This window comes from Oryctolagus cuniculus, chromosome 20 (genome assembly GCF_051225735.1).
Source record: "Oryctolagus cuniculus isolate XC-2025 breed Fujian yellow rabbit chromosome 20, ASM5122573v1, whole genome shotgun sequence".
NCBI lineage: Eukaryota > Metazoa > Chordata > Mammalia > Lagomorpha > Leporidae > Oryctolagus > Oryctolagus cuniculus.
This window is the reverse complement of record NC_142886.1, coordinates 14,248,510-14,259,768: the sequence shown is the minus strand read 5'-3', so window position 1 is coordinate 14,259,768 and position 11,259 is coordinate 14,248,510. Positions and strand designations below refer to the sequence as shown.

Sequence of the window (11,259 nt, the reverse complement as noted above, 5' to 3'; positions counted from 1 at the left end):
GGCCGCGGCCTTGTCCCCGGAGCTCGCGGGCTGCGCCTGGGGAAGGCGCCTGGCTCTTCCCTGGCCCGCTGGAGAAGGGGGACACAACCGGCGCTGCCCAGCCTAAGAAGCGGAGCCCCGTCTCCCCAACGCGGGAAGTTCTAGGATGAGCTCAGGAAAGGGGGCACCCTGCCTGCTAGCGCCCCTCTGCCGAGCGCGCAGAATCCAAGTCGAGCGCCCAAGCCGAGCCCCCGGGAAGCGAAGAAGGAGACGGGCAGACTCCGAGGCAAGAAGCACAGAGGAAAACGGATGGCCAAGCCCAGGCCGCCTTCCGACCAAGCTCCCTAGGCCTCAGCCAGCGGCCCCGGCCCGAGCGCGGTGCCCGAGAACCAGGGAGCGCTCACACCTGCGGCCGCGAGCTCTGAGAGCTTCGCGCAGCCAAGACGCCTCGATCCCGCGGCGACAGGGCCCCGTTCCAACCCCGCAGAGGTGCGCCCCGCGTCGCGCACCTGCCTCGCCCTGCGCTGAGCAGTCCCACTCAGAGAGGGTTGCGGGGCCTGGGGCCTGGGAGTCGACGACAGCTGCCTCGCTCTGCAAAGCTCAGGCCACGGCCTGCTGGCCTGGCCTCTGGAGGCCCGCCTGGCTGCCTCCATGCTCAGGGTGCTGCGCGGGCCGGCGAGTCTCGGAACCCGTGAGGGAGCCGAGAGCCACGGTTCCCGGGCCTCTCCCTTCGCCTCGGGAGGGCACAATGGCCAAGGTGCGCCCCCAGATCGCAGCCTGGCAGCCTGCCCGCGGGCTCTGCCAAAGCCCTCTCGGCGAGGGGATGCGGAAGAAAGGGGAAGATCCCCCTCCAGCCACCGTGGCGCAGCGCGGGTGCAGCTGCACCGAGAAGGCGCCTCCGCGCCGTGCGGTACCCAGGTGCTCCGCTGGCTCTCGGCGCGTGGGGCCGGGGTCGCTGCTCCGCAGACTCAGAGCCCGCCCATCCGCGCCGACGCCTCTGCCCGCCTCCTCCTGGAAGCTTCCACTGCGGCTCCGGGTCAAGCTCAAGCGGTCTCTGTGCAGGGAAAAGGTCCTGAACCCGCAGCGCGCGGCCCCCCGGGGAGGGGGGCCCTCCTCGCCGCCCGCAGCTCGCGGGGGCTCTCGGCTCCCTACCTGCTAAGCCAAAACCTCGGGAACTGCCGGCCAAACTGCTTGGCCTCGGAGAATTCAGGAAGGTTCGTTGTCAGCCAAGAAAGAGGTCAGGGCAAAGCAGCCAGCGGGGAGCCGGCCGACCGACCGCGAGTTCAGACCTAAAACATCTCTTTAAAAAAATCGCCCAGGTGTTTGTCTTCGCATTTCACTGGGCAGAATGCGGTGAGCTTTCACCCTGCAAACACTTTCTTTACGAGCCCTTGTTCTTGGCTTCTGGCTGTCGGGACGAAACCCGGAGGGGAGCACCCAGAAGCGGCTCTCGATTCGGTTAAACCCCGAATTGGAGGTCCCTGAACAGCTGGTTCTCCGAGAGTTCCTCAAGGGGGGAAAAATATGGTTAGTTCCCCCTAATGATGGATCTAAAGCGATTGCCAAGAGAACTGCAAGCGGTATCCACTTTCTCGCCTCCTCCCGCCCGTCGCTTTTTCGCCAGACGGGGCCGAGCGCGGCGGAAAGAGAGGCAGATTGTGCAATTTCTTATTAAACACATCTGGAATATGCGCGCCCTGGATCCGGTGCCAGGGTTTTTTTTTTTTTTTTTTTTTTTTTACAAAGAGTTTATGGCTGTGACAGAAAATTGTCCTTTTAACGAGTTTACAAGCAGTAATCACGAGGCCTTTTACGGGAGCGGCCCCTCCGCTCTTCGCTGAGATCCCGCGACCCGGGCTGCGGGGAGCTCGGGCCGTGGGTGCCCGCGGCGCCGGAGCCTGCGCGGGGCCGAGCTGGGAGTGCGGGGTGGGCGTCCAGGGCGGGGAAGACATTAAAGTAATTGGCCCTTCCTTGTTGTCCGGGGAGATTTCCGCGGCGTCCTTTGAAACCTATCGGGGTCATTGCAAACTATCTCGGTGCGGGGTGTTTGCTTTGGGGAGTGAATGCGAAGAATGCGCGGAGATTTCCCTGCGCGAGCCCCTCCCGCAGAGGGGGGCCTTTTTTCCGTGGCCCAAGACGCAGAGAATAAACACCCTAGTGACTTAAATAAACACCGACTTAATGATCCAAAACACTAACAAGGGAGCCTGGGACCCTGAGCCCCAGCCCCGGTGACGGTCTCATAGCGGCCCTGTGTACATCTGTCCATCACCGACGGGAAAATGACTTTATAAGTAAAAGCCACTACGGTCAGACACGGCGCGCCCAGCTCTCAAAGCAACCTGACAGCTAAAAAACAAAACACACAAGCACACCCCTCCAGGCTCCGGAACCAGGACAGGAACAATAAGAAAGCCTAAGAAAGAAATGAACACATCCATGGTGACACGTATAGATGGGGAAAAAAATAAAAATTATGTAACTGTCATGTCAGAAAGTAAACTCTCCCTAGGGAACAATATTTTACAAAGCACAAGCAAGCCACTCCTGTTATCCTGAGTAGAGTTTTAATAAATAATGCCATTTGTTCACTAATTTTTAAAGCTAAATACAGAAGATACATCATTTTGCCTCAGGCAAAAAAAAATAATATGGAGCCTACAAGATTATTGGGATTTTTCTGGACACTACCAGGCAGCCCTGAAAAAAAAAAAAAAAAGCCCCTGTTCTGCTGGTCTTCTTTCTCTCTGCGCAGATTCATCCACAATGTGTCTCTCCTTGGTCGAGTTCCCTATTTTTCCCCCCAAACAGATAAATTATTTTTAATTTCACAGTGTTGTCATAAATTTATTAACACAAAAGAGCTACCATATAAATGCCATTAAGAACTAGTGGTAAACGAAACTGCATATCTAAATAATAAAAAATAAATAAATACTCCAAAGCTAAACTCACTTTTCTCTGTCATACTATTAAGTTAGGTAGGACTCTTGATTCAGGTGATGGCCTTAAAAGTCACCTTGTAATTCATAACCACCGTTAAGTCGGAAAGCATTAAAAAAAATAGGGCCCAATGACAGTAATACACAACTCACCTTTGAGAAACAGAATCGTACTCCTGGTGTTCTACCAAGTTTTAATTTAGACTGGTTTAGGTACAATAGAAAAGAAACCTGAAAACACATGCTGTTTTAGTAACGAATACCAGGACGCCAGATCTGTCGCCACATTGTGCAAGCTGGACGCTGGGCACAGGAGAGCCCCGTGAGCAGGAGGCGGCTATGGGCTGACAGCTGTGAGCACAGGAGACCTAATGCATTCAGGAAAGTTATTTTTCACATTGGTACATTTTTAGAGTTTGTCACTTAAAAAAAAAAAAACCAAGAAAACAAACAACAACCAAAAAAAAAAAAACCCCACCAAATTTGACAATAAAACAGTTGTATCACTAATGTTGACTTCTATTCTAACTGCCTCACACTAGACAGTATTAAGACATTTAGGCACTTGGTTTTCCCCCTAATACTGTTCTTTTATTTTAATCTACATAAAATTATTTAACACTAAATATGAAAAATGTAAACTTAATTTTCCCATCATCAAAAAAAAAGTGGTATGATTATATTTTTCCTACTCATGTTAAGAATACAGCCAGTTCCTCCAGGCAGGAGGTTCCTATTTTCATAATTATTTTGACACCTCTCTCTCTCTCTCTCTCTCTCTCTCCATTTCTTTTTCCTCTTTCCAAAATAGTTTTCCTTAAATAAATTAAAAGAAAATAATTAAAATCCAGTTGACTTGCAATTCCTGTTCATTGGGGGGGAAAGAAAAGAAAGGTATTCGAAGAAGGTGCATTGGTCGCTCAGAACAATGCCTGGGTGCTTTTGTTTTTGGGTTTTTCCCCCCCTTGATCTCCACACTGGGACGGGAAAACGCAAAAGTGAAGGGTCAGAGAGAAGAGGGAGACTAAAGTTTGAAATCACCATCGGCTTCGATTTTTTTCAAGAGATATCTGTGGCAGTCCACCATTCCTTTATGCGCAAAGAACCCCAGAAACAAGCTGCAAGGGTGTTCCTGATTCCTATTTACAAGTGTCCCTAGTCGCTCTGGTTGGTTGCTGTTCCAGCCATCCCTTCAAGGCCCAGGGCCGCCCCCGCTTAGGACCCCAAGTCCACCAGACTGGAGGTGAGGGGGCCGAGCAGAGAGTCCTGCAGCTGGTGCTGGTGAGCCTGCAGGCCGTGGCTGGGCTGCGAGGCGGCTAAGCCCGGGAGGGAATAGTTTGAGCTCCTGGCGTGGCCCATGTTGCCCTGTAGCAGAAGGACCGAGTTCTGGTCTGGACTTTGCGGAGGTGAGAATTCCTCTTCTGAGCTGGACATGAGCGGCTTGCCCCCTTCCAGAGGAGAGAGTTGATTCTGCTTGTTGGAGGAGGAGTTATTGTTTTCCGTGTTCTCCCTAAGACAGACAGGACAACACCATATGGTTACAAAAAGAAAAAAAAAAGTGTGAGCTGGAGGGAGGGGCGCTGGAAGGAGGAGAGGGCCATTGTGCAATCTGTCACCAACCCAAATGGAAGGGCTCTGCCGCCGTCGCCCCCCTCTCCACGGTCCCTGAGGGTCACAGAGGAGGTGAGGAGGCAGAAATTAGGGACACAGCCTGCCGCGGGGAGCCAGGTCTCTGTCATTCCCAGATTTCAGAAAGCCAGATGCACAGGTCTTACTTGCAACAAACAAAAAACGTGCCAAGGCCTTGCATTGAAACGCCTACCAACTAAGAGCACATTCAGACGTTAACGGCGAACTCTTCCAACAAATGGTTGTTGATGATAGAGAAATGGCCAGGGGACAAACGCAGCGCCCAGGGCACACATGTTTGGGGTACATCGAGTCAATTGCTCTGTTCCCATCTGCGGAAACAATTAAACGAGGAGCTTCCCTGCCCCCCTGCCCGGAGGTGGCGGGTTCGGAGGCACTGGACGGGTCACGGGAAGTGGTGCCCAGCGCGGCCCAGTGACCTGAGCAAACACAGGGAGCGCGGCCAGTCTCTCGGATTTCATCAGGGAGTGGGCCCTTGGGCCCGGCTTCTGGGATGGCGTTTTGAAAGTAAAGGCTAACTGGAACCTGCTGCCCTGCGACTTGCCCACTGCTCAGCCCCTCGCGGCCCCTGTCAAACTCGCCGCCGAAGCTCACCCCAGGCCAGTCCCCTCCGACCGGGGAGCGGAGCTGCCCGGCGCGCCCGTACGCGCGTCCAAGGCACCGAGTCCGGGTTAGCTCCAGGGCGGCGCTGCCCTGGACGCTTCCGCCTTCCAAGCGCTCGCGGGTCCTCCCCAAACCGGCGCCCGCCGCTCTCCCCCTCCCTTTCCCCGGCCCGCGGCCTCTCTCCCAGACAGCCCATTTCAGCTGAACGTACACGATCCCCCCCGCGGTTTTCCACCCCGAGGGGGAAAGAGGAAGCCAGATCTTCGGGCCCCCAGGCTTGGAAGCGAACAAAGGAAACCCAGCCGGCCCTTGCGCTCAGGTTTCCCCCAAAACTCCTCGGCTTCGCGGAGCGCTCTCCTCGCCGCCTTCCCAGTCTCGGTCGGAAACTCCAGCGCACGGATGGAGGCCGGCCAGGTGGCCGAGGGTGTTGGCGCTAGGAGGGGAGAGGCGGAGGCGGATTGGAAATAGATTGCCTTCTGCGCCCCAGGACCAGTGGCGTCTGCGCCTGAGACCCCTCCGTCGCCCCGGGCGGCGGCACGGACCGGGGGCGGACGGGCTGCGGCGCCCCGGCCACACTGCCAGGGGCGATCCCTTCTGGCTCGGGGCGCCGGGGCGGGGAGCGGTACCAGCGGCTCCAGCTCTCCCCCAAGCCCTCCTCGCTGTGCGTTTAGTTTAAAGACGCCTGCCTCCCTTTGTCCGGCTAGGGCGGAATGAAGCAGGCGACTCCCAGGCCGGAGACCAGCAGGACGTAGCGAGGGGAGAACCGGGTGGCAGGGGGGCCCAGCCGACGGCTCGGGGCGGCTTCACCGCTCCGCTCAGCCCCCGCCGACCCGCGTTCTCCGCGATCCCCATTCGACGCCTCCCTCGCCGTTCGTCCGGAGGTTCTCACCCTTCGCCCAGCTCCTGGCCGCAGCCGGCCGGGAAGGCTCCAAAAACAAATCTAGCGCCAATACTTCCCAACACCCACGACTCAGAGAGGCCCGCGCGCGGCGCTCAGAGCCAGCGAGGCCCCCGTCCCTGGCAAGCAACCTCCGAGTTCACGAACTTTCGCTGCGGAACCCGCCGAGGCCCGGGCGCCGCCCCGCGGACGCGCTCCCGCTGGCGGGGAGCACCGAGTGGCGGGTGCCTGCGGGGGCGGGGAGGGGCGGAGGGGTTGGGAAGGCTGCCCGGGGTCGCCCGAGCGGCGGGAACCACGCCGCGTACCTTTCCTTGGCCTCGGCAGCCCGGTCTCTTTGCCTCCGGTTCTTAAACCAGTTGCTGACCTGCGTGGTGGTGAGGCCGGTGGCCTCGGCCAGCTCCCGCTTTTCGCGCGGCGAGGGGTAGGGGTTGTGCGCGTACCACTCCCGCAGCACGCCCCGCGACTTCTCCTTGAAGCAGTAGCTGGTCTCCTCGCCGTCCCAGATGGTGCGCGGCAGCGGGAATTTTCGGCGCACCCGATACTTGCCCACGGCGCCCAGGGGCCGGCCGCGGAGCTTCTCGGCCTCCACGTAGTGCGCCTTCAGCCAGAGCTGCTGCAGTTTGGGATGGTTGTGCGGCGAGAACTGGTGGCTCTCCAGGATCTTGTAGAGCTCGCGGAAGTTGCCGCGGTGAAAGGCGACCACCGCCTTGGCCTTGAGCACGCTCTCGTTTTTGTGCAGGTGGTCGCAGGCGGGCAGCGACCACAGGAACCTGCCCAAGCGCTCCAGGTTTCCCCCTTGCTGCAGAACCTCGCACACGCACGCCACTTGCTCCTGCGTGAAGCCGAACGACGGCAGCATCGACATGGCTGAGGCCTGCCGGGGCGCGCGGCTCAGGCGCACGCGGCAGGGAGCAGAGCCCAAAAAGCGGCCGCTGGGAGGGGGGCGCGGCTGCTCCTAACCCCCTCCCCAGGCTTTGCGTGGAAGAGCGAGCGAGTCGGAACTTGGGGGGGTGGGCGGCCGAGGAAGACGCGGAGGAGCGGGGCGTGGAGGGGGGGGGGCGGGCGGCGCGCTGGACGCCGAGCGGCCGGCACACTCCTCAGCCTTCCGGGCTTCGCTGGCTCCGGCCTCCCGCCCGGTGGATGCTGCTCGTGGCCGGGGAAGTTGGTTTCTGTTCTCCCCGCAGCGGCCTTAAAGCGCGCAGCGTCCCCGGCTCGCTGATTGGCTGCCGGCGGCGCCTATCCGGGGCTGGCCTGCCCGCGCACCGCCCGGCCGGGCCGCTGGGCCGCACCGCCCCGCGCGGGGAGGGCGAGGCTGCCGAGCGGGGGGTAGGGAGTGGTGGGAGGCGAGTGACCAACCCTAAGAGGTGGGAAGCGAGGTGCGGCCGGTGGGAGGGAGCCGCGCTGCGGGGGTGGGGGAGTGGGCGAAGAGTCGCCGCACTGCAGCGCGCGCCCCCTCGCCAGTGTCATCTAAGGGGAGCCGCGCGCGTGTCCGCACGAATCAATGGCCCTGAGCGTTCTAATTCCCCTCCTCTCCCTCGGTGCTCCTGCCTCGGCCCCTTGCAGACTGGCCCTTTCTCGGTGAGCTCATATTTAATTACCTTAATGTTGGAATGAATAAATAATGGATTGATGAATAGCGTATGGAACGCGATAAATAATACAAGAACCGACCCGGGCTCTGGGCTGCGGGCGCTAGAGAAGTGGTTTCTCTCCCCGGGTTCGCTACAGCCCCAGGGGCCCAGCCTCGCCCCTCCCCACCCCCTTCCTTCCTCTCCCCTCTCCCCACCGCCTTCCGCGGGGCACTGGAATTAGCCGCCGGACCGCGTCCTCCGAGGGCCACCCGGGTTTGCGACATGGCGAAGAGCTGGTTAAAAGAGAGTCGCTTTTGTCGGGTGGCGACTTCGAGGGTTCGTGGCGTTCTGCGCCGTACAGGAGCCAGCAGGCTTCTAGCCTCAGTTTCTCAGCCGCGCGATCGCTCTCCCACGCCGCTTCTGCTACTGAGGAAAGCCTAGAAGCTTTGCTTGCCATTAGCAAAAATGCTTTGGGAAAGGCGCTGGACGGGGTGTAAATTAAATAAAACTGTGCCCCGGCTCCAGTAACCGTCGGTTGTAACGTAATCCTTTGCCCTGCTCTGAGAGGGACACTATCCTCAAAGGGACGCGGACAGTGGTTGCAAGAAGATGATTAAATAAAGACTGCATGTGCGCGTGTGCGTGCGTGCGTGTGTACTACCAGACAACAGAGATGTCTGGCAATTTCAGTCCCGTCATCTGCTATTTTGCTCCATGTGTGAAGAATGTGTAGTAAAACTGCACCAACAAATGAAGCTGTAATTATCTTAAGCCTCATTTGCACACCTTGTTCCAAAGCAATTATTAAAAAGATTCTGAAAACAATTAGCCTCTCTAAACAGAGATAATCTATTGTCAGTAGCTGAGACTGGCAGGAGATAAGAACAATGAGTGGAGATAAGGGAAGCCAAATGGTGGAAGGAGAAGGACTTTATGACTATACTTATCTCTGATTAGATAAGTTCAAAACAGAATTTTAAGTACACTTCAAAAATGCTTTTGATTGCAACGCGCCCTCTTAGGGGATGGAGAAGAACAAACCCTAGGCTCTTTAAACTTGCTCATCTTCTTTAAATATGTTTGGATTCCATCAGTCAAAGAGCCCTGCATTACAGAATCTGTAGCATAGAGAGACATAAGTGGCAGGAGGAGAGCCTGTGTGGGTTTCTCCTTGTATAATTTATATGGTTTTAAAATAATGCACCCCACCCAGTGCACCCTGCAATGTCCATGGTCAACTCTTACAGGTTTCCCACGTCAGCGCCGCCTCTGGGGAGATTCAAGCAGAGAGGGAGCTGCCTCCCTGCTGAACTCCTACACAATGCTTTCTGCAGCCTGCAAGCTCTCTGTATCCCATGCAATTAGACGCTGGAAGCAGATGCTGATATTTCATTACCTCTAGGCTAATTTTTTTTAAAAAAATGCATTTAATGGGTGCGTGTGGTTTCAAAAGAACCCCTGCCACATGGTACGCTCAGTGACTTACTTGCTAAACTAGAAGCCTGGCACTCTGAGTCCAAGGCCATGTGTCTGGTAATTTTCCCTCGCTGTCTTATTTTAGTGCCCGTGATGTTTTCAGATGAAGTCTTGAGGAGCTGCGGTGTCCTGCCAGAACGAATGTCTCTGCTTGGAACAGTCTTATTGACAACGCAGCTGTGTGAGGACCGGAACGGAGGCTTAAACCAGGCTCCGAAAATCAGCTAATACCCTAAAGTCTGGAGCAAGTGCGCACAATTATAATGGGGGTGGGGTGGAGGGAGGTCTTGCAGCACAGCCGAGTCCCTGAAAAGACAAACAGTGTGCTGAGTATGCGGTGTGCTTTGTAATTAACAATTTTGTATACGGAAATGAGGCATAGCTTGGACAAATAAAGGCAGGTATAAATTCTACAGGAGATGACAGCGAGCAGAGAGAGGGCGATTAGACGCCAGTAGGACCACCGCTGAAACCCTGCTTCCTCCAGACCTCCCTGCACACTTCTTCCCATCTCTCTTCAGAAGGAAGACGTGGGCGACCGCAGGGAAGACGGGGTGGGTTCTGTGATTGGTGAGGAGCGCCCGAGGTCCGAGGGCCGGTGCCCAAGCCCGCTGGCCCTTTTCTTGGCGTTTAATCCAACCGATCGCGTTAGCTAGAAAGGAAAGTGCTCTGCGCTTTGTTCCAAGGGTCCTACCTGCTATTTCGATCCCTCGGTTAGGGGAACCAATTGTTATAAATGTTAATTATTGGCTCGGATATATAAGGTTTCCCAAAATGGAACCTTTCACTGAAAACCACTAAAAGAGGTAAAATGACATGAATTTACAAACCGCATAAACCAAGCGATCCATTTTAAATCGCACACAGAAAGGTTTGGGTTGTTCTGGTAACATAAAACCTTCGCTGTCAATGCAAATCACACGAAAAACAGAGATGCGTCGGAGGCTTAAAGGGAACGAGCCCCTCCAGCCCGGCGGCGGCTGCGGGCACCCGACGCCGGGTTTCGGCGCTTCGGTGCCTCCCGGGGGCAGGTAAAGGCCGGGTGCGCTTCTCTGGCGGATGGAGAGGCCGACGAGGAAAGACAGGAGCTGCTGGGGTTTCTGAGCGGGCTTGACACAAGGCCTTAGCTCAAACCCCTCCAGCCGGGACCCACTCGCTTCCCTTCTGGCTTTGGAATTGAGAGGCTTGGGTGTCACCAGCCTGCTTTCTTGGAATTTCTTCGACCACGGGGATCCCACTTTACCTACAGATACTCGGAAGGGAAGGGCATCCAGAGGCGTTAATAAACCGGTGTCGTCGCTCTGGGACAGTGCGGAGACACCCCCTTCCCGCCCCCAACCCCGATCCGGGCTGCGGTGACGACGCTCAGCTTTTTGTCCTCTGCTTTGTCGGAAACTCCGGTGCCCTCGACCCTAGGGAGCCCGGCCTCGGCGGCCCGCGCGGCGCCGGAGCAGCCGCCCACCTGCTTTCGACGGGGACGCTGCTGCCCGCGAGGTCTGAATAGGCCGAGGGCTCAGGCAGGGCGATCCGCGGACCCAGAGAAGGGAAACCCAAAACCAGTCCATTAGTAAATGAGTTTTGTGTTGTCAAGGTTCTTTCCCATCCACTTGCTGGCCTGAAAAATAGATCACGTTTCGTTATCTTTAGTGAGAATCTGCAACGCGACACCGGATCCTCGCGGCCCCCGCCTCCCTCCCTGCAAGGCTGCCTCGCTCTGCCGGGCCGGGGGAGCCGCCGGCCTCCTCGGCTTCTTTCTGAACAATGAGGATTTGTGTGCTGCCTCGGCGGTGTGTGAGGACGGGTGGAGGGCGGGCGTTTTCGCCTGCGAGCGGGGAGCGCGCGAGCAGAGTCGCCGGCTTCCTTGGTGCGGCCCAGGCCGCCCCCCGCCCACACCTGGACAAACAGAGCCAGCTGCCCGCCGGGCTGGCCGCTGAAATCCCCGGCGCCCCGAGCGGCTCTGGAACCTGCCCTCTCAGCCCCGTCCCGGGGTCCGGGATGGGAGGCCGACGGACGCACCGACGCACCGCAGCGCGCGGGACGGGGCGCATCCGCTCCCGGAGGTGCGGGCGCTCGAGGAAGCTGCGCTCTCTTCCTCCACGTGTCCCCGCGGCTGGTCTCTGTCCCCGCGTGTCTCTCTCTC

The 11,259-nt window shown here is 57.5% G+C and overlaps 1 protein-coding gene and 1 long non-coding RNA gene across 2 annotated transcripts; one reads left to right on the top strand and one right to left on the bottom strand.

Annotated features, from left to right (window-relative positions):
* Positions 1-2,529: 2,529 nt before the first annotated feature.
* SIX1 (SIX homeobox 1) lies at positions 2,530-7,272 on the bottom strand. Its single transcript, XM_002719545.6, has 2 exons — positions 6,378-7,272; positions 2,530-4,431 (listed from the first exon to the last, which is right to left on the bottom strand). Exons 1-2 carry the CDS (start codon positions 6,935-6,937, stop codon positions 4,137-4,139), a joined length of 855 nt encoding a protein of 284 aa, XP_002719591.1. The 5' UTR covers positions 6,938-7,272; the 3' UTR covers positions 2,530-4,136.
* Positions 7,273-7,389: 117 nt separating this feature from the next.
* On the top strand, positions 7,390-9,532 carry LOC149120066 (uncharacterized). Its single transcript, XR_016226772.1, has 2 exons — positions 7,390-7,650; positions 9,205-9,532. It is a non-coding gene; the product is annotated as an uncharacterized LOC149120066 (long non-coding RNA).
* Positions 9,533-11,259: the final 1,727 nt, after the last annotated feature.

Excerpts from the sequence above, each read along its gene's own strand:
- SIX1 (XM_002719545.6), bottom strand. The coding sequence starts at position 6,937 with ATGTCGATGCTGCCGTCGTTCGGCTTCACGCAGGAGCAAGTGGCGTGC. Across the intron at positions 4,432-6,377 it reads GCTGCCGAGGCCAAGGAAAG|GGAGAACACGGAAAACAATA; the intron begins GTACGCGGCGTG and ends TGTCTGTCTTAG.